This window comes from Psittacula echo (genome assembly GCF_963264785.1).
Source record: "Psittacula echo genome assembly, chromosome: 14".
Lineage (NCBI taxonomy): Eukaryota > Metazoa > Chordata > Aves > Psittaciformes > Psittacidae > Psittacula > Psittacula echo.
The window spans coordinates 7,190,037-7,210,890 of NC_137750.1; the positions used below are offsets into that span (position 1 = coordinate 7,190,037).

General features: G+C 49.3%; 2 protein-coding genes across 17 annotated transcripts in view; both read right to left on the reverse strand.

The window, feature by feature from the left end:
* Positions 1–107: 107 nt before the first annotated feature.
* On the reverse strand, positions 108–17,818 carry MIF4GD (MIF4G domain containing). 15 transcript variants are annotated; one of them, XR_013957983.1, is made up of 12 exons: positions 15,206–15,302; positions 14,914–15,053; positions 14,278–14,433; positions 13,364–13,534; positions 12,276–12,459; positions 10,967–11,097; positions 9,716–9,846; positions 5,746–5,830; positions 5,273–5,299; positions 3,751–3,888; positions 2,864–2,973; positions 2,570–2,596 (listed from the first exon to the last, which is right to left on the reverse strand). XR_013957983.1 is itself a non-coding variant. In XM_080629169.1 (10 exons), the coding sequence occupies exons 3-10, from the start codon at positions 15,037–15,039 to the stop codon at positions 5,051–5,053; spliced, it is 1,233 nt and encodes a 410-aa protein (XP_080485295.1). In that variant the 5' UTR covers positions 15,040–15,053; positions 16,525–16,595; positions 17,666–17,818; the 3' UTR covers positions 3,757–5,050. The 15 variants fall into 15 exon arrangements, 6 of the variants coding, with proteins under 6 accessions (XP_080485293.1, XP_080485292.1, XP_080485294.1 ...); XR_013957982.1 differs by lacking the exon at positions 5,273–5,299; XM_080629169.1 differs by lacking the exons at positions 2,570–2,596; positions 2,864–2,973; positions 15,206–15,302 and adding exons at positions 16,525–16,595; positions 17,666–17,818 and having other exon boundaries at positions 3,757–5,299.
* Positions 17,819–17,856: 38 nt separating this feature from the next.
* GRB2 (growth factor receptor bound protein 2) overlaps positions 17,857–20,854 on the reverse strand; it is a 50,127-nt gene continuing 47,129 nt past the window's right edge. The window contains exons 4-5 of one of the 2 annotated variants that reach the window (XM_080629173.1): positions 20,299–20,467; positions 17,857–18,943 (exon numbers count right to left, since the gene is read on the reverse strand). In XM_080629173.1, coding sequence (XP_080485299.1) covers positions 18,758–18,943; positions 20,299–20,467 — 355 coding nt within the window. In that variant the 3' untranslated portion in view covers positions 17,857–18,757. The remainder of the gene's footprint in view (positions 18,944–20,298; positions 20,468–20,854) is intronic. The other variant, XM_080629172.1, reaches the window with a different exon arrangement.

Below are 20,854 nucleotides of genomic sequence, written 5' to 3' on the forward strand. Positions count from 1 at the left end.
GCCTTGGTGACACCCTACACCTGAAGAGAAAATGAGTATTGAAGCCTTAAGTCAGGAGTAACCTTTAAGTAAAGCTCAGCAGCTGTGCAGACAGAAAGCAGGGCATGTTAGTGGAAAACTTTTATTAGAAAAAAATCCTTCAATAGACTATTTTGTTTCTTTTCTTCTATTGTAAGAAACATTCCAGAGTTGAAATTCCCTAAAGTCAGATAAAACAGGACAGTTGTATAAAAGTTACAAAACCTGTGCCTGGTTACATGTGCTCAGGGACCTGCACATGTAGTAAAGAACTACATGTGAGTAGTTGTGTTCTCTGGAACCAGCCACTAGAGCCCTGTGGCAGCTACTCGTGGCTGTGTGCATGCAGGTGCTGGAAGGAGCCTGGGAAAAATAGCACTTGGTTGAGCTGTTCGTGAGGCCATGGTGTTTTGTGTGACTTGTCCCAGAGAACCGGGTACAACCTGAGCTGGGATGGATTTCCCCTCTGCCTCCCACAGCCCTTGGATGAACCAAAATGTTCTCAGCCTAAATTGTGCTTCTAACACTCACAAAATGCTGGCTTGAGCTAGAAACTCAAAGCTTGCCCTTTGCTGGCAGCAGCCCAATGTTAGCCAGAATCAATGGGAGAACTCCTGGGTTAAATGTGCCCTTCCCACCTCTCCCAAACTCCAAAGTCAGGTTAGTGCCAGTTGCAGCCTGACAGAGTGCCCAGAGGCTCTACCCAATACAAGCCCTATTTATAGGAAGTGCTAGAAGAACATTAACGTGAAAGGAAACTCAAACTTGGTATGAAGCTTGCTGGTGAAGGTGCTGGGGACATCTCCCCTCTGCTGCAGAGCTTAATCCGTCACTTCGCTGTAATAGTACTTCTGGGCAGCGTCCGTCATCTTCCAGTCGGCAGCTCGGAACTCGATGATCTCCAGCAGCAGGAGCTGGGACAGGGAGCTGAGCCCCTCCTGCAGGAGGAAACCATCCCGGAGGAGGGAGAAGAGCTCATCCATCCGCTGGGAGTTCATCTTCTCCAGCTGCTCGCCAATGCGGTGGAGCTGTAGGACCAAGCAGTCCACCTTCAGAAAGAAGAGATAAAGGGAATGGAGAGCTTTGGCATATCTCTGTGGAAGTCCCCATCAGTCACTTACGGACCGACTCATCCTGTTCCCTCTGTTCTGGATTTCCAACAGGTGATGGTTCTGCTTCCTCAAAATTGCTGTGAGCAACTGCAGCTACCTACCACCACCTCCCAGTGCCACAATGCCTTGGCACCTCAGTGTGGCAGCTGCTTTTCCAGATGTCCAGCAATTGGGAATGCTGGAAAAGCAGCTGGTTCTGTGAGAATGGGGGAACTGTCTGTTTTTCTCACAAGATGGGACTGAACCTGAGTAGCACCAGACAATGCTCTGCTGCTGAATCTACAGTGATGATGTGTTGGCAATGGGGAGGAAAGCTGCCCCAAGGCAGGATGCGCAGCCTGGGCAAGGGGGTCAGAACCAGCACCTCCATCCTGCTCCCTCCTGGGCTGCAAAGCCAGCACATCCCATCCCAGGAGGCAACTCTCCCTTCTGCATCCCCCCAGTCTGTGCCTTTTGCTGGTTCTCAGCAGGACCCAGGCACATCAGCATCCCTCTTCCCTGCACTCACCTCTTCCTCCTTGCGCAGGCTGTCAGGCTGTGCCAGCCGGAACAGACAGTCATAAACAGGGTTCACCAGAGCCATCATGGGCATGTTGTTCACCTGCAAGGAGGCAGGAGCCATGGTCAGCTTGGGGGCAGAAAGGGAGGAGTCTGCAGCTATTCTATATAGCTGTCCCCTTGCTGCTCTTCAAAGGAGAAGGGAGCAGCATTCAGTTGTGCTGCTAAACCCCGTACTGGTGGGATTCCTGTAGGAGACCAGACACTTGAGTCTCCAGGAGCCAGAGAAGCTGAACAAATGATGTGAAAACCATTTATTTTTAAATGTAAGCAGGTAATCATGGGAAATGCACTTGTTGCAACAGCATTTTCCTGCCTGCAGCTCTGCTTGCATCATATTTACATCTACTCCAAGCACACACACTGCAGCAAAGGCTTGCAGACAAGCTCTGTCAGTACATGGGCTAGTAATTATATCAGCACCCACAGGTCCACCCAGGACTAAACCAGTTCAGTCTGGGACATCTGGGAGCAGGCAAAACAGAGGATTTCAAACACCAGGTACAAAACGGGGAAGCTCAGACTTTGTGACTGTTCAAGGAGATGGCTCTGCCTCTCCAAGCCTGTTTGCTTGCCCGTAGGTATCACAAGCTCCAGCAGCATCCTTACGCTGAGAACCATCTCTGGCTCCCACTGCTGAGCCATGGCCCTAGGGCTCCATTCAACACCCTCCACCACCCCAGCCCTGGCACCTCTGGACACCCAGGCCCCTCTGGCACCCCCAGGCAGCAGCAGCAGCTCCTGCTGCTCACCCTCAGGTAGTCGAAGATGTTGCAGATGAAGGTGACGTAGCAGATCCAGGCCTGGAGCGAGCGGGTGCGCAGCTCCTCCCGGTCCTTGTACTCCTGCTGCAGCCGGTTCAGCAGGCTCCTCCGGAAGATGCTCTGCCCAACTTGTTTGCTCTCTGCCTATGAGCCCACAAAGCAGGATGGAGGCATGAGCTGGGGGTGTGAGAGGGGCAGGGGGATGCTGCTACTTGGGGGATGCAGGACCACACAGATACCCTCCTGTGACTGCCCACAGAGGCAGGACAGCTGCACCCTGTGCTCACTGCTGCTCATTTGGATGCTGCCACAGCAAGGGGCAAGCAGCAGACAAGCTGAGGGGTCATGGCACAGGGCTGGGGCAAAGCCTCTCCTGGCCCAGCCCAAGGACCAGACACAAGGAGCTCTCACCTGGATGATGGTATAGCAGATGCGCCCTGCCTCCTTGCTGAACACACAGTCTTTGAGGGACTGGTCCACTATAATATTGGCCACTTTCTCCAGGTCCACGTTGCTGGGGTCTGCAAAGAGGAGAGGCACTGTCAGGAGCCAGCACCCTTTGTGTCCTGCTTGCTTTGGAGTACCGAGAAAGCAATCAAGGTCAGTGTGGGGCCTGGTATAACCATGTTATATAGTGCAAAACCTCATGCTTGCTCCACATCAAGAGTCCCAGCCCCTTCTCACACACCAGCTGCTTTAGAGACACCAGCTCCAGTGGTCCATGGTCCTCCCAGGCTGGAGACACAGCCATCATGATGGGAAAGCGATGGAGAAAGCAGATAATACTGGAAGCAAGTTGATCTGAATGTGAAATCCCAGCACTGCTTCAAAGCTGGGTTAGTGAGAGCCAGATGGGCAAACTCCTGCAGGGCTTTGAACAGAGATGTGATCAGTGAGCAGGAGACCCCATGGGCCAGGAGGAGGAGAGGACCCCACAGCATGGAGGGTCAGTGAGCAGGAACAGGGTGCTGGAGAAGGATAAGAGGCCAGGTCTGGGCAGAGATGCTGGGTTAGGGCAGAAGAGGGGGTACCCCGAAATCAGAGAGAACCCCAGTGATGAGAACCAGGAGCTGAGTTGGAACAGCAGCACCATTAAACACTGGGGAGAAGGGGAGAGGGGGTAAAAAGAGGAGGGAGCAAAGACCTTCCCGGAGAAGATTCACCAACAGGACCCAGTCAGGGATGAATAGGGTTTGTGGAACAGCTCTTCTACACTGAACACTGGGTGTTCCTTAAAGGGGTCCAGCTTCACGTGCCTGCCAAGCTGCAGCAGAGGAGCAAGTACAAAGCCTGCTGACCTTTGAGGGCTGTTTTCAGCAGCTTCTGCGTCTCAGCATCAAATGACTGTATTTTATACTCTTCTTTGCCTGTTTCCCCCATGACTGGCTTCCTCCAAGGGCAAGAGCCAGGGGCAGTGGATGGGCTAGTGTCAGTCCCTGGGGAAAGAACACACACAGCATAGCTGGACAGAGGCAGACCTTCACCAGGCCATTGGCAAATCCCATCTAGTGCTGGTGCACAGGCTGTTATCATGACAGCTCCCACCAGCCCTACATCTGAGCAAAGCCTTGCTCCACATCCTTTTAAGACTTGTTTCCTATGATAGGACTTAATCTTCAGAGCCTTTATGTTCTTCTGATATGAAACCTGTTGCAGCCTGTTGATCTGCAGGTTCGCAGGGCACAGCACACCAAGGCAGCCCCAAAATACACCTATCTCACCTTGGAAGGCTTTATCACAGGGACACACACACAGGAGCACCCAGTGCAGCTGCTCCCTGTGCCTTTGACACACCAGCTCAGCTGGTGTCACACAAAACCCTGGGAGGAATCAAACCCAGCACCTAAGCATCCAGAGCAGCCCCTGCACCACAACCAGGCTCCCTCATGGAGACACAGCATGCTCTGCAACCAAATCCCCACCAGCTCCTATCCCATCCCACTGCAGCCAAGCACAGCTCTCTGCAGGCCCAGCACTGCTCCTAAAGAACCTTCAGATTAATTTGCTGCTGCTTTGTGATACACTAAAGACAGCACAGAGTCGTGGCACAGAGAGGAAGGGCTTCTCTAACACACACACATACAAGGTGATCTGCTGAACACAAACTGCTGGCCTGGCCAGACCCACAGCACACACATGGGGAGGGCACTCGGCTAAATGGGTTTTGCCAGCTTGAAATTCCTCTGCTGTTACTCATCCCTCACTGCAAATAAGTCCTGACAGGGATTAAAGCCAAAGAGCCCACTGCCCTTTGGAGGCATGGGACACATAGACACAGTACCTCGGACCAGAGACAGTGGGTAGAGGCTCTGCCTTCCTCTCCTGCCCCATGGGGTGACAACTGCCAACGCTGCTCCCACAGCCAAAGCTGCCACCTACACAGGGTTACCTGCGGGACCAGCACTGAGGTCTCTTTCCCAGATGGATTCACAAGCAGCTCTGTGCCCTCCATGCCATGCCTGGGTGACAAACACCTTCCCATCTGGCCTCTCCAGCCCCGTGTCTCAGCAGCAGCATCGCTGTGCTGAAGGAACCTGGTGACAGCTCAGCACCGCACACAGTGAAGCCGAAGCGCCCGAGCCCGTTCGGCAGCGTCTGTCACCACCGCCCAGCGCCGCCCCCAGAGCATCCCCGCAGCTCCCCGGGGATGGGCACGGCTGCTTGGAGCTGCTGTGCCAAACAACCCTGCCCTGAGTGCAAACCAGCCAGGACCACCGTGTCTGAAGGGCTTGCGGCGGTGGGTGACTCCAAGCACAACATCACCCGTGGGTACCAACTACTCCAGTGGTCCCCACTAGACGAGCTGTCCTGGGGACTTACGTGGTTGCAGCTGGTGTCCTCGACTGGCTGCACCGCAGCGCGTCAGTCCCGGTGGGAAGGGCAGGACGTGCCGCGGCCACCACAAGCAGAGGGCGAAGAGCAGTGAAGTCTCCTCCGAGGGGCACAACCACCCCGGAGACCCCCGTCCCATCCCCACCGATGGAACCCGCAGCACCGAGACCCCTCCGTGCCCGGGTACCACCCCCCCCGCCGCCGCCTCCTCCCAGCCCCACGGCCAGGGGGAGCCGGGCCCAGCGCCACCGACCTGCCGGGCCGCCCCGCTGGCTCCTCCGGCCGCGGGCGCACCGCCGGAGCGCCCCGGGCCCCGCCGCGGCCCCGGTTTCCTCTTAGGTCATTTCCTCGCCCGAGCCGGGGGAGGGCCGGGCCGGGCCGGGCCGGCCGAGCCGCGGCCGCCGCCGCAGCGCCACCGCCTGCGAGCTCCGGGGCACCGCGGCTCCCCCGGCCGCACTTACCGGTCTGTCCCGGTCCCACGTCGGGAGCACCGCCCCGGCCCCCGCCGCTGCCTCTGTCCCGCTGCGAGCCGCGGTCAATCCGCTCCTCCCGGCCGTGGAAAAACACACAGGGAAAATAATCAGGAAAGGGGAGAGGCGTTAAAGCAACTCACTGCAACGGGAGCATCCTCATCGCTTAACTCCCAACTGTGTCAACTTCCTCAAGGGGAAGGCTCGGCAGCACTTTGACAGGAGGAGAGCAGCCAGGAACAGCTCAGAAAACCAGAATGAGTGGTTTGGGAACTTTCCGGCTTGGTACAGACCAAGCCAGGACTCATCCACCATGGTGTGGGGCTCCCACCCATGAGCTTCCACTTGACCCTCTGGGGCAGAGCAGTGGGACTGGGCTGGAGACCCCCCTCCACTGATCCCCCTGGGTGCAGCTATACCCAAAGCATCACCTCATATCACAGAGGGGATGGGATGGCTCCAAGGAGCCAGTGATGGGGAGGGAAAACCTCCTGCTGCCCCATACCCTGGCCTCGCTGTCCCCCCCAGGGCAGGATTGGGGCACAGCGATCCCATGGGATCCAGCTGAATATTCATACTAGGAGGGAAGGAATAAAGGAACTGCAGCCAGATAGGAGCATAACAAAGTATTTAATGTACCTTGTCTCAAAGGTAGCACATGTTGTGCTCGGACACTTTCCAACAGCAGCTGCAACAGATCTGCTCAGGAAGCACAACAAAACACCTCAGACAATCAAACTACATCACATGAGAAACTTAAACCTAAACTAAGAACAATCGATTCCGAGCCTGACTGTCAAACATCCATTTCTTTTCACAAACCATGCTCTGGAGGAACATTCCGAGAACAGTGTCCCAGGATTCAGTGTTGGAGGACACTGTGTCCATCACAGCACTTGTGTGTCCATGTCCTCCTCCCTGAGGCCAGCAAAGAGACAACTAGAGCACAGCTGGGCTTTCCCTGCTGAAGTGCTTTTGGATGTTCTGACGGTACAAGGCACTATTAGAAAGCTAACACAACCGCAGGCAACGCAGATCCCCCTGACAGGATGACATCAGAGGGAAATCCCAGCCATCCCAATGGGAAAAACCCAGCACAGATTGACAGTGAGTCACTCACCAGTGTGGAGTATCTGAGAGCAGATCTGTCCCCACACAGCAGAGAACAAGGTGACTGCCGATCTCTCCTATCTCCTGCTCCTCAAATTCAAGGAAACTTGGTTTCAATCAGCATCACAAGTAAGACCTGTCCTCCTAGTGCTAAACCAGTCATTCCCAAAGAGAAAACAAGCCAGGCCCTGTGCTGAAGCTCCTGACCAGGAGTGTCTCTTCCACAGACTGCACAGCTTCAGCTCCACCTTTGCCATCTGCTGGATGGAGGCAAGTGTATTTAATGCAGCGGAGGAAAAAACTATCCCAGAAGGAGAAGCTGCTCTGTACCCTCCATGGCTGCTCTGCACTCTCCACTGCTGCTCTCCCTGCAGAGCAACCAAGTTACATACCCCTAGAGCTGCATCACCTTAAGCTCCACAGCACACTCAAGGAGCACTGTCTCAGCAGTCTTCTTTATTCTTTACCCCTGTGACAACCAAAGCAACTCCCCCCCTCTTCCAGAGGCTGCAATTCCCACGGCTGAGTCCTCACCAGTTTCCCCCTATTTTGTGCAGTTTAACAGCAGCTCTTTGATATAAAGTGAGAAAGAAAGAGTCTTGTAAGGTTTACACAGGATGGATGAGGCCTCATTTCCTATGGGAGCCTAAGCACAGAAACCTGCTGTGGCCAGTCCTGTCCCTGCTACCCATGACAGCATTCCTCTATACCAGCAGCCAAAAGCCTAACAGTCCCAACCTGTTTGACTCTGTTTCACAATGAGACGCTTCTCTCATTGGAAGGATGGCTTGAGGGTAAGTCCATCACTGGCTGTGATGTCTTTCCAAGAACAAGAGATGAACAAGAAACAAAGGCAAAATATAGTTAAGAAGATTTGAGGGGAATCTCAGCATAAATAACACAGGAAAATGCCACTCAGATTGAGGCACTTTGAGACACTTTACTCCACATTCTTTGTACTATCTCCAATAAGCAAAACTCTGCATTTTTGGAGTACATGCAGCTAATACTCTGTCTTCAAGGCTCCTGTATGAACCTCCTGCCTGCCACCACCACTGTTCAGTGGATTTAACTTTAAATAGTTCTCAAAGTCAGCTGCAAACAGCCACTTCACACTCCAAGATCTCAAACCACAGCAGACACCAGGTTATTTGGCCTGGGCTTGCAAGGAATCTCTCTGGATACCTCAGATACCAGTGAAACAGCTGCTCTTCGGAACCAGCCTCTCACAATAGCACAGGATAAGGGAGCAATGCCAATATGCTCAAAATTGCCAGAAATTGCATCAGCAGAATGGAACTGGTCACGCTAGAATGTGGCCAACATCTAGGATTAACACCCTGGATACTGCAAAAGAGCCACGGGAAGCCGTGCGTGAAGAGAAGAGCTATCAAACCATCCTCTAAATAACAGCAGCGCTCTGCCCCATCCACCACTCACCAGATGACCAACAGGCTTTTGTACCACAGCAGCTCTTCCTCAGAGCTTGCCTTCCATAACTGGTCCAACCACACCCTGCTCAGCCTGGAAAAACAGTAAAAGAGGAGGAAGAAAGCAATTTCCCTCTTTTCCCTGCTACGTAAATCAGAGCTGCTGGGTCGTTGTTTTGTTCCGTTTCTGAAGCACCCCTAAACCCTTTGAAACTGCAGAACGTCACTTCTCCAGCTCTAATTCCACCACCCTTTACTTGTCAAACACCATGCTGAGCCAAGCAATTTCCATCTGATGCTCAGTCCTTTCACTTCAGCTTAGCTTGTCAAAACACTTTCATCTATTAGCATCACAGCAGGAGTGAGATTCAGAAAGGTTTTGAGCAGAAATACTTGCTGGAAACTTTCAAAGGTGGCATTAAATAACAGTATTAATAAAAGATATTTACTAGTTTCCACAGGACTTTTCCTTCATTATTCCCACTTAGATTAAGTATTTCTAGAACTCTATACAGCATTTGGTTACTCACTGCACTGAAGCAAAGAACCCTGAAGAATTGGGCTTGTGCGTTGAATTCCCTTACATAGGGGTTCTTCATCTGCAGACTGAATTGCAAAAGTGTGACTGAGGCAATGCAGAACCCCAAGAGATGTGTGGCAAGACGTGCAAGAAGAGAAATGGGCACTTTGGATACAATCAAGCTCATCAGAGTTAAAGGAAGAGCAAGTTTGAGTGTGATCCACGAGAAGATGCTGTGTTTCAGGTGGCTGATTCAAGTGGTAAGCAAGAAGCAGGAGCTGGCAGCAAAGAAAAGGAAAACTGAGGTTCTGTGACACTAACAAGGTTTGAGTTGACTTCACAACAGCAGCACAGAGCTGCCTGTGCTACACCAAGGAAAGAACACAGTGCAAACAGCAGGCCAGAGAGCAAGGAAACACAGCTGTGCGGATGCAGCCACAGGAAGTGGTGTTAGGTTGGATAAGCAGCACCAGCTACACCAGGGATCCCAATCTGGGATCCAGGGCAAGCACAGGAATGCACCCACTTTAGCAGGTGCCTCTTCACAGCAGGTAGTTTTCTGCTTGGTTCCCCCCCTCTCCCCACTAAATGCGTGCTGATATTAGGGGAGACAGAGGAAAAAAGTGCTCAGTTGAACAGCTTGCAGCAAAGCAGTTCAGTGTCTTTAGCAGAACTGCATCTGCCTTCTCCTTCTGCTTGGTCCCAGGAGGTGATTTCCTACAGGCTGATGGAGCTCTGGGAACTGACATTCCCAACATGCTCATGACAGAGCAAAGCCCATCAGTTTCCCCTCCTCTAGGAGGGCACCAGGTAGCCACAGACGTGCCCCTTTCAGCGTTCCTTCCTTGCAATGCTATCGGCAGTCTTCAGGGAGCACAGGAGGCTGCAGAACAGCTCATACCAGAAGAAGGTAAGGCCAGTGGAGACAGCAGCCTTCAGCAAGCTGGGTGAGAGGCCCTTAAAGAATCCACCCGGGCCCTCCTCTCGCATGATCTGCCTTATGCAGTCCAGGAGACCGCTGTACACCCGCACCTAGGAGAGAGATGGCAAAAGGGTTAAATAAGGAAACTCCAGGACAACTTCACCTGGAAAGGAACACCAAGATCCCCAAATATCCCACAAAAATGGGATGTTTTTCTGCTATTATAATGAAATGCTTTTCTGGCTATTACAATGAAATGAATTGAGAGCCAGTTTGTAGCAAGTGGGGTGGAGGAAAGCTGTATGTTTTGCATCAGCAATGGCTTATGCAGATCATTCTAACTGAGTGGCCCTAAAATCTTCGTGCTGCAACCACATGTATTATTCATGGTACAAGTTCATGCGGTGGCTATTTCAGATTGTGCTGCTCTTTTCCATCCCCTTCACTCTCTAAAAAGGGACTTTTCCAGTTTCCTGACAGAAAGAAAACACAAGCCTCAAAAATAGCCATCTGCATGTCATCGTGTCCCAGGGAAGTTTTAACATCTTGTGACACATCAGTGCTAAGAACAACTTCTGAACCTCACTGGAAAAGCATCCAATGCAATGGGTTAAGACTTCGAATTCTTATCTCTGAGTTTCTTGAGGTACAGACTGATTTGCTTCTCAGATCCAAGGAATTTGAAGGAAAAAAAGACATTTTCCACATGTCATGTAAAGAAAGAGAGAGTTCCTTGAAGGATCTGTATTTGTCTTACAGCGTTATTTTGAGGTGAAATACATTGTAAGACAAATAGAGCACAGAGGAAAGTGCTAAAGAACACCAGAGGTATTTAATTTGCTCTGAATTTCAGGATGTTCTGGTACATAAGACATATGCTGAACACTTGGTGCCTTGTGTCAAAATATTCACTGCAGAAGAGGATCCTGACAGCCAGGTGATCCCAGCATAAAGCCAGTGTCATCCTCTGCTAGGAATGTGGTCCTGAATCAGAACTACCAAATTGCAACTAGAAACTAAATATATCAACCCTTTGTTTCCTGCTTTCATCATCTCCAGCTTCAAGATAACCAACAGATGGAGATGGGCAAGAAGAGCAAGTTCATCAGGAGCTCCTAACCCAAATACGAATACAAGAGGTACCACTGGTGAATCATCACTGGTGGACTGGCCTTGGATTGTCTCACAAATCCATACCCCTAAAATTCAGGGAATTCCAACATTTTTCACCTGCCCAAAGGCTGCCCGGGCCTGCTCAAAGCCACGCACTTGCAGTCGCTTCTTGAACAAGTCGAAGGGGTAAGTGAGGGTTTTGCTGATGATTCCAGCACAGCTGCCACAAACAAGGTTTTTAACGTTGCCTGAGAAGCAGAAAGGGGAGACAGGAGGGGAAAAGAGGATTAGCAGGGAGTTTGCATTAAAGATCATGAGACTTCAGTTAAAGATCACTTTGCACAAGAAGTAAGGTCAAAAAGGCCCTTTAAAGTTCCATCACCTCTTCTGCAGAGTTTGGGCCACAGAACCTCAATCTGTATTATCTACTTGCAATGGCTTGCAATGTCCTCTGGGGCCAGAGTGTAACAGCTCATCTTGGTTCATTGCACTGATCTTGTTTTGCTCTGCCAAGTGGCTTAGCACAAAAAACCCCAGTCACCAGAGAACCTGCCACTAGTGGATGGAGAAGTTTCCCTGCTCCCAGTAAAAGCCCAGTCACTGGAAATCTTGCAGTCCTTTCTGCTCTGACTTATTATGGATTGGAGGAAGTCACAAGCTGGCATCGCCTGATGAGTTCAGAGGCTTGTGAGAAATGAGTTTTGTGGCATTAGACTTCTTCCTGAGAAACCTGAGTTCCCAGCACACAACCATCATCAGCCTCTGCCGTCTAAAACTAAACATGCAGACATCATCTTGGAAAGTCTAGATCCTCTACTGAAGAAATTCCATCCAGGAATAAGAATACGCTGATCCTGCATACACTCTTTCTCAAGGAGGCACCGGTATCTAAAACTGTCAAGGTGAAAGGCTGCATCAGGATGAGGTTCTCTTATAATGGAGCTAGGAAGCATCACAAAAATATCAGCTCAAGAGCTTGGCAGTTTTAAATGAAGCTGAATGAATCCTCTTCTGGAACAGCTGGGCTGGAAACTCAGGCAGATTTCCTGAGGAAATCCAAGAGTCCCACCCCCACAGCACTAACGGAACAGAGGAATTGAATGGAAACTAATGGAACAGACACGTTACTGTCTTCCCAGAGGATCAGTAATGTGACACAGCTCGAGAAGGAGTATTCGAATCTGTGACACCTCACTTTCCCATCCATCTACATTTCCATCATGCTTATTCCATAACAGGAGCTGTCTGTAAACTTCACTGTACTTACTTTTGCACTATCTGTGCAAGGGTAAGAATGAGAGAGGAGAAATTGAGACACTTTTTCATTGAAAAGGTTGATAAGAAAACCGAGCTTATGTCAGTCTCCCAAAGTAGCATTCATCCTTTCTCTCCCCCTACATCAGACATCACTGTCCCAGGTGCCTACCTCCTTTCTTTCCTTCAGCTGGAATCACCCATTCAGAAAACTGTTGCAGGATGTTGTAGAAGGAGAACTGGAGACCAGCATTTGGGAAGACAGCAATGATTGTGGGGGACAAACCTCTATAGAATGTCCAAGGTCCTTCTGTCTGGTACATTGTGACCACTGCATGGCGAAGGTTTTGGTAGATCTAGGCAAGAAAGAAGAGGCTGATTCTCTGACGGAAAAGGCTTAAAACAACAAACCAAGGAGCAGTTTATTTCCCAGTGCCCAAAATACAACTGACTTTCAGCACAAAGCAATGAACAAAGTGATTCTGCACATCACACGGTATTCTCAGCTCAGCCCTTGTGACTTTTATAAGCAGACAACCTAAACCCTCCTCTGGGCTACCAGAGACTAACTTAATGATCCATAGCTTTGCACTGGGCTGACATTGTATTCCACATTCAAGCTCTGCTGAGGGGAAGAAACAAGGCACAGAGCTGAGGCCAGAGACCACTTGCCTCACAGACAAGATTATTTTTCTCTTAACAGCTCTGCTTGCTCCTGCAACAGAATTCATGTAATATGTATCGTGAGTCTACTGCAGGCTAACGGCTCTGATACAAGCACATATAAGTCTAGTTATTACAGATCTAATTAGCATGGAGACCAATTCTTGCATAAATAAGAACATGAAATACAAGTGAAAGGTGACCGGTTTCAGGTATCATCCCCATCATTATCTAAACATGACTGTGCAAGTAGAAAGTTTCAAAACCACCATGTTCAACAGACTGAGGAGTGCATTTATAAATGGCTAACAGGGCAGATGAAAATGGACTTATCCTGGTAAGGACAGTTTCTCCTTTCTGGATCATCTGTGAGGAGTCAAACACAAATCAGGAGCAGCAAAACATAATTAAGAAACCTGCGTCAACAGCACTGCGGATAACTTGGCAACAGTGCAAACACTGGCCAGTAACAGCACTGGCTCCTTTATGCTAACCCCTGGGGCTGTTATGTACTTTTCAAACCTATTTTCTCACACATGGAATATTGCTACTGCTATGGAAGATAATCCCAAACACACACAGATCCCTAAGCCATACCTTAGGCTCACCCTGAGCAGCTAAGCGGGTGCGTAGTGTGTCAAGAGGCTGCACTGCAACAGTGGCTGTGCAGGCAGACAGCCCACCGCAGGTGAAGTGCACCAAGGGGTCGCGGGCGCCGTAGGAGGTGACGTTGTGCGCCAGTTGTGTCATGTTCTCAAACACCATGAACTGGCAGGAACAAGCACACACAGGTCAAGGAGTCAGCGCTTACTGGCGACACGGATCTCTCACTCCTCTCTCATTTCACCCAGAGAGCTCCACCCACTGCCTGTAACCACCTTCTCCCTCCGTCCTTCAAAAGTCCTTCCCAACTTGCACACTGAGCATGTGTGTGCTCAAAGAGTAAGGTGTAAAAACCACTCAGCAGCCCAGGGAATGCTCAGCATGGTCTGTGCTCTGACACTTGTGCTAAGTCTTGCAGTTAGTACTGTGTAAAGCTCATTTCAATGCTCTGTATAACCTAAAGTGTTTGTTATATTACAGATAACACTGTGCATTCCTCTTTCAACCACTGCTCACAAAACATGTTAGTAGTTACAAATTAAGCATAACAATGCGGTGTAAAACACCATCATCAGCCTAATTTCTTCCTTACAAGCTGTTAGGGAGGAACAAAAGCAAAACCACTGCACAGGTCTGGAACATGAATGGGTAAGCCAAGTGTCAGGAACAAACAGGGTTATCTGTGACAGCAGATACAGACAGAACTCAGTCTGCTCTATCTGTGCTGCAGCTTCAGCAAGCTCAGAGATATTAAGTTAGGAATTACCCATCAGCAAGATACAGCTGCACATCTTTACATCAGTACAGTGTAACCCCAGACCTTCCTGCATCTGCCCATGCAGCCAGCCTGAAGAGGAGCAAAGTCCTATGTATGTGCACTGGGCCCAGGGGATGTCTGGTCACCTCACCTGAACGGCTCCGTAGCCAACTGAAAGCAGCTGAGCAGGAACATGGCCCTTCCAGAAGGCGACCAAGCCCTCTTCCCGGAAGATGCACTGTGCAGCCTGCAGGATGCTGTGATACTTCGCGCCTGGGTTTTTGGAGGAGAGCTGCTCGATCTGAAGCTGGAGGAGAACACAGAGAAGGTTTGCTCTAATTCCACAGCACATTTCAACAAGTTCAAGTGTCCTCTTTGGGAATTCACAGCCCTGAGAGCCAAGCAATGCCCTCCCATGGACTCACACCTGGAAATGACTGGGATGTGGTTTATGTAGGGCTCTAAAAGAATAAAGCCGCACGTGCAACACAAGATAATCAGTAGGGATGATGGTGAAATCCAGTTAGATAGCGAAGATGGTTCACTCATAAAGACAGAGAAAGAAAACAAACTATAAAAGCCACAAGGTCCCATTTAAACACTCCAGTTAAGTTATATAAATAGAAGTAGTGGACACAGGATAGCCCTGCTACCTTGCATAACCTGTACACCATGAGGTGAGGGCTGAGGAGCAGCTTTAGCGCTCTCTGGTTGCACAATGACCTATTCGCCCAGGCCATGCTCTGTAACGGGCTCTTTCACTCCGAGCACGCCGTGAGGACCCTACCTGGAACCGGATCTTGATGACATCCAAGGGACTGATAAGGAGCCGGGTGACGAAGCCAGATGCTGACCCTGCTGCAGCCGCTTCCGCCGTGGAGACGCACCTGGAGCCGGGGTCATAGCCGACCATGCCTGCCTAGAGCCCTGGGCGGGAGACAGGGGCTTTGGTGAGCCCGCCCGGACAGGCTCCGTCCCACAGCCTCACCCCCTCACACACTCCCCATCCCAAAGCCCCCCGATCCCTCCCAACCCCACACAGCTCCCCCTAAGCACACGCTGAGCCCCGCGGCACGCACCGGAGGGGAGCACGGAGCCGAACGCCGGGCCGGGCCCCCGACCGCAGCCCGCCCTCGGCCCAGGGACCGCCGGGGCGCCTCAGCCGCCCGGCGCCGCACTGCGCCTGCGCGCCGCGGGGAGTGCTGGGACGTGTAGTCCTGCGGTGCCAAAATGGCGGGCGGGGGTTTGGGCTCCCAAGGACAGGCGGATGGCAGCGGGACGAACCGGGATTTAGGCGTTTCCTGCGGCACACCGCCTGCCACACACCACAGCTCTGGTGGTGGGGACAAGACAGGCCTTGTTCCTGGTGGTTCTTCCTGCCTGGCTGTAGCCTTGTTACACAGTCACATATAGAGACAAGTGTTTCCCTTGCCTCGTTAAAAGTGGAAGGGAAGAAAGGGTTTCCACGCTTTTCAGTAGGTACCAAGCTATAAACAGCACGATTTTGATCCATCCTGTCCTGCTGCAGTGCTAGAAGAAAACCCAGAGCTCCAAACCACATCATTTCTGTATTGACTTGACCGAAAAATAAAAAGAACTTACAAAATCCAGGCATTTCCACCACAAACTCCTTGACTGTATTTGAGCATAACTAAAAGCAACAGTTCAAAACCAAGGCAAACCCCGAAATGGGCCTTTTCCTATTGTGTATTAAGACTACAAAATGGACCAGCACTGAGCCCATGAGCAAAGGCTGACCCCGCAGGGCTGCCGCACACCCTGGTCACACAACCAGGCAGTTCTCCTTCAGCAACAGAAGGGAAAAGGACCTACAAGGCACTGATGGGGCAGGGCAAATGCTCAGGAGCAGTCTGAGCCATGGCAATGTTGTGTGCCCATCATCCCCTCAGCAAGGTGCTCCAGAAACAACTGGTGTGTCTCCTTACAACAGTGCAGTCTGTACCGCAAAGCACTTGAGCTGTTGGGTAAAAACAGTAAAGCAATGGGGGAAATACTGCAGTATCACCTGCCCGCTCAGCAGACACATCGTCTTTGGTCCTTGCACCACCATCATCATTCAAATAATCCCATACTGGTTTGGGTTGAAGGGACCTTAAAGCTCATCCAGTTCCAACCCCTGCCACAGGCAGGGACACCTTCCACTAGAGCAGGTTGCTCCAAGCCCCTGTGTCCAACCTGGCTTTGAACACTGCCAGGGATGGGGCAGCCACAGCTTCTCTGGGCACCCTGTGCCAGCGCCTCACCTTTCCCCCCTCCTCACTGTTCATAATGCTACATGGCAAGTGACAAGGCTCTGTGTTGACATAGCTTGAAAGAGAAATGAATTCAGACCAAACTACAATGCTCCAGAGGCTGTGTACTTCAAGCCAGAACACACCTTACAGCTTCTTCCCACAGCAATTCAGTATCCGACACGTTAGCTCCATCAATCGTATTTTGGTCAGTGAACTGAAATAACAGACAGATGCTCAAGTGAAGAATTCAATGTATATTTATTATTCACAGTTAATTACTATCTACCAAATGCTGCTGCAGAGTTAAAGGATTAAGTACATAGGCCTTTTTTTTTTTTTATTTAAACACTGATTTTTTTTTTTCTTTTAATATATATACACACACAAGACATATGTCTGCAAGGCTGCATGATATACACCAATTCCAAAATAAGGAAACAATCAAATGGTCCAGGTGTAGAATGCCATAGATTCCTTTTCCAATCACTTTACAAAGAAGGAAGAAAGTGAGTGACAGCTAGCAAGGAGAGGGGGAGAAAGTAAGAACTCTACAGGATAGCTCTCTCTTTCATCTGCTGGAAAATCAAGTGTAAGGCAGAGTCCAAGTCAGGAAGAAAACGTCTGTAACACTTAGTACAAAAAAAGGCACCCTCCAACTCCAGCTTGCCCATGCTCAGGCAGGGCGGGAGGAGATCTCCGCTGCAGGGTTTGGATTCGTTGGTGGGGTGAAGGGAGCCAAAAAGGCCATCCAAAGGAGAAGTAATGCAACTGAAGATTGGCACAGAGAGCAGTGGCACTCCGTTGCTTTCCTTTCCGTCCAATTTAATGTCACACTGTTCTGGTGGAGGAGCAAATGGCCACAGAAAACACCATTCTGGTGCGGGGTGGGGGTTACAGTCATCGCACAGCCTGCTGTGAATGGGGAGAGGGGTGGGGGGGATCTACTTCAACAGTAACACTGACCTGAGGAGGGAGGAGAAACTGGAGAACAGTGATGCCAACCCCATGTTTCAAGAGCAACACGACTGCAAATATTCCCTATCCAGGCCAAAGAGACAGGCTGATTACATGCATCACGTAGAGACATTCACTAAGAGCATAAAGTTTTCTTTTCAAGCACTATTTCTTGAGGTTTCTCTGCATTATAAAGTTTTCCATCAAAGGAATGTACATTTTGTAGGACATCTCAGGGCTATTATTCCTCAAATCCCCCCCCTTAACCCTCCCCTCCCCAAAATATTCTTCCTCATCTTCCCTGGTCATAACTTCCCCCCTTTCTCTTACTTCTTTTGAGGCTCTGGTTGCAGCTCCTCACCTCTGAGCAGCACAAGTTGCCGCTTGAATGCCTTGATTTTACTTTCCTTGGAAGAAGGGAAGTTCAACAGTTAAGACAAATCTTAAAGCTCCATCTCTTGTTTGTAGATTCCTCTCAAGTGTGCATTGATAAACCCCCCCCTCCTTCACACCCCTCCCCCAAAAGTATTTATTTACACATAGGCAGGAAAAAAAAAAAAAAAAAGTAGTTCTGGACTGTCCTTTTAACTTAAAAAGAATAAAAAAAAGAAGGGAAAGGCACTATGGAAAAAAGTACAGAATGTGCTCAACCGTACACCTTTAAGGAAAGAACACAACAAAAGCGCTGTCAGCACAGCATGAACAGACCTCAGTTGTACGTTGGAGTTTCTCAAAGCAGCTCTGTGACTCCAAAGAAAAGAACAAAAAGCCACACAACTCTTCTCCCTTCCCCTGCTTGGAAGCTGCTGAGCTTCAGAAGAAAGTGCCAAAGGAGAAGAGACAATAAAACTTAAGATTAACACCTCATCTTTCCCAGGCAAGAAGAGCTGAATGTTGAAGGCAAAAGCAGAGACTGATGATTTTTGTTTTGTTTTAAAGGCAGGACTGTGGATTTGGTTCTTCTCTCATGTCCCTTCATGTCAAATGAAGACCGTTTGCAGAGAGAGAAAATACCAGCAGAGTTTCTCCCTTTTCCTTTAACTGCATGGCTAGGACTTTATATGGCATTAAAACTTCATGCACTGATGGACAGAGGAGGGGGGGGGTAACAAGAAGAGTGGATGGAAGGGGGTAACCCAGGAGCAGCTGAGGAAATTTGTTATTTTCATTGTTTTCTCTCTCTTTCTCTCTCTTTTTGTTTGTTTTTTTTTTCTCTTTTTTAAGGATAACTTTTGGTGTGTAAGTTGAACTCTGCCCCCCCCAGCCCCTGAAGTTCCGTACTGAGTGAAGGAGGGGTCACCTCACGGTGGAAGGTGATTCGGGTTTTATCGCCGTGTGATTTTAGGTCACTGGCTGCAGTTAGGCTCTGTATGTGTATTTACTGGTTCTCTTGTTTCTTTAAATAATCTCTAATATTTATCTCTAGATGTTCCGGTTCACTGGGTTCACGTAGTTGCGTGGAAACATGCCCGTCTGTCCGTGGCAGGCTCCCTTCCACCAGTTGGGGTCAGAATTGTCAAGGACTTGGATAAAGTCTCCACGACGGAAGCCCAGCTCTCCTTCCTCTTGGGGATCGAAATCAAACAGGGCCTGAACATATGTCGGTTGCTGGAAGGGCAAAGAAAGAGAGACACAAAGTGAGAATCATCTGCAGTGCTCGAGAAACCTGCTCCTTCAGGCAGGAGCTTAACCTCCACCAGGGTTAACAGTGAACATTTGGGCTGTTCCATTTCCCTGCAAGCCAGCCTACAACATCTGTAATAAGAGGCTAAAAGAGGAAGGCATAGTCTACAGAAGACCTTAGAAAAAGTCAAGTTTCTGTGAAGGAGCAGACATAAAGATAGCTGATGACTCAGATGTTTTCCTAGTGTTTTCCAGTCTTCACGACTACTGTATATCTGTATGTACTGCAATACAATAGTATTCTATTCATCCTGTGCTGACCAACTGACAGTGTGAATATTACTGATCCACCTAACACACTGATACACAAAGCTTATCCTAAAAACTGGATGTTAGCATTTAGATTTTCCTTAAAACTCTCCACTATCAATAAATCCTGTCACAAAGTGTTCTGCCTGGTCAGCAAATACTTCAATTCCTATGGAAAAGCTAATGGTTCATTTCAAATAAACCTGCATCCTTGAAATCATGAGGTTAGAAAAGTATCTTCATGGCTGTTGTTTTCAGCCAGCTGTTTGCTCATCATCTGTTTATCACTGACCCAACTGTGCAGAGCCAGATGTTAATTCAGACCACCTTCGGCAAAGGGTGTGCTTGGCCCCCAGTAGGCAGCATGAATTCCACCCCCTTTTTTCTCAAGCTAGAACCAGAATGCTGCACATGGAAGCAAAAGGATATATTCAGAATTGACAAAAGCTCCTGTTACATGCAACATAATGTTCTGACTGTCCTGGGAGATGGAACAAAACAAAGAGCTAGATATCCACAAGCTGCTCTGCTAGCACTTAGCAGTAGTTCTTGGTTCATCTTAACACTGGCTAGATCCAAACCAGAAAGCTGGAGATGTTGCATATGCTGTAGCCACCTCTTCAGGAAAGACCAGGACCTCTACTGGCTATGGAGGGGTACAGTTATATAGTACAGAACTATTCTTTCTTCCTATGTCCTAAACCAGGAGTAAACCCACTTTTAATTCACAGGAATAAGATGATCTTTCTGCAAGAGTAACCATAAAGCATTCAGATAAGCCAACTGTTCAAGCAGCAACAATAATGCTTTGTCTGAACTGGACACTAGAAGTTCCAGGTAGGCTTTGCACAAACATCCACCTTATTTGCCAGTATAATTCTGGCTGCAGGATGTAAAGTTTACACTTCCACAGACATGAGAACATCAGTCAGCTTCTTTCCACCCCTATTCATTTACTCTAAGCTGCAATCCCACTTCAGACTGTGGTTGCAATAGTCTAAACGTGCACTCTATGAAGACGCTTCTCTTACCTGCGGCACCTGCTCGATGTCCCGGAGAAATATTTGCTGGTTCCTGGAGACAGATGTGGATCTGTGATAATCTACCAGCTCGTTCAAAGAATTGAACTTCACCACCCAGAGGAAATACTTGCCAGCCCCATCTCTAAGCACCTTGAAGTGCTGCACATCATTTCCAAACCTGAACAACACATAAAAACCACATTATTAGTCACCAATCTGGGATGTCACAGAGTTTGGAACAAAAAGGTCCTTCAAGGACACAGTGAAACTGTCAATGATGCTGATAACACAGATACCAATTGGTATCTGTAAAAAGATGTCTGAAAACCACTTGTCAGTTGTATTTTAAAGAAATCAGGGATCAGAGATAGAACCCAAATACTGAATTTATCTTGAAAACAATCCTGCAAGCTTCACGTGTGCTTTCCTTGTAATAGGGCTTCAGTTTAAAACCAGCTTTTCAAACTACTCTGAATTTGCAGAACCTTGAGGTCTTTTTGTAAAGGATTTTTGGTGTCACAAAACAGTTTATCTTGACTGACATGCACTATTTCAGCTTTTTACT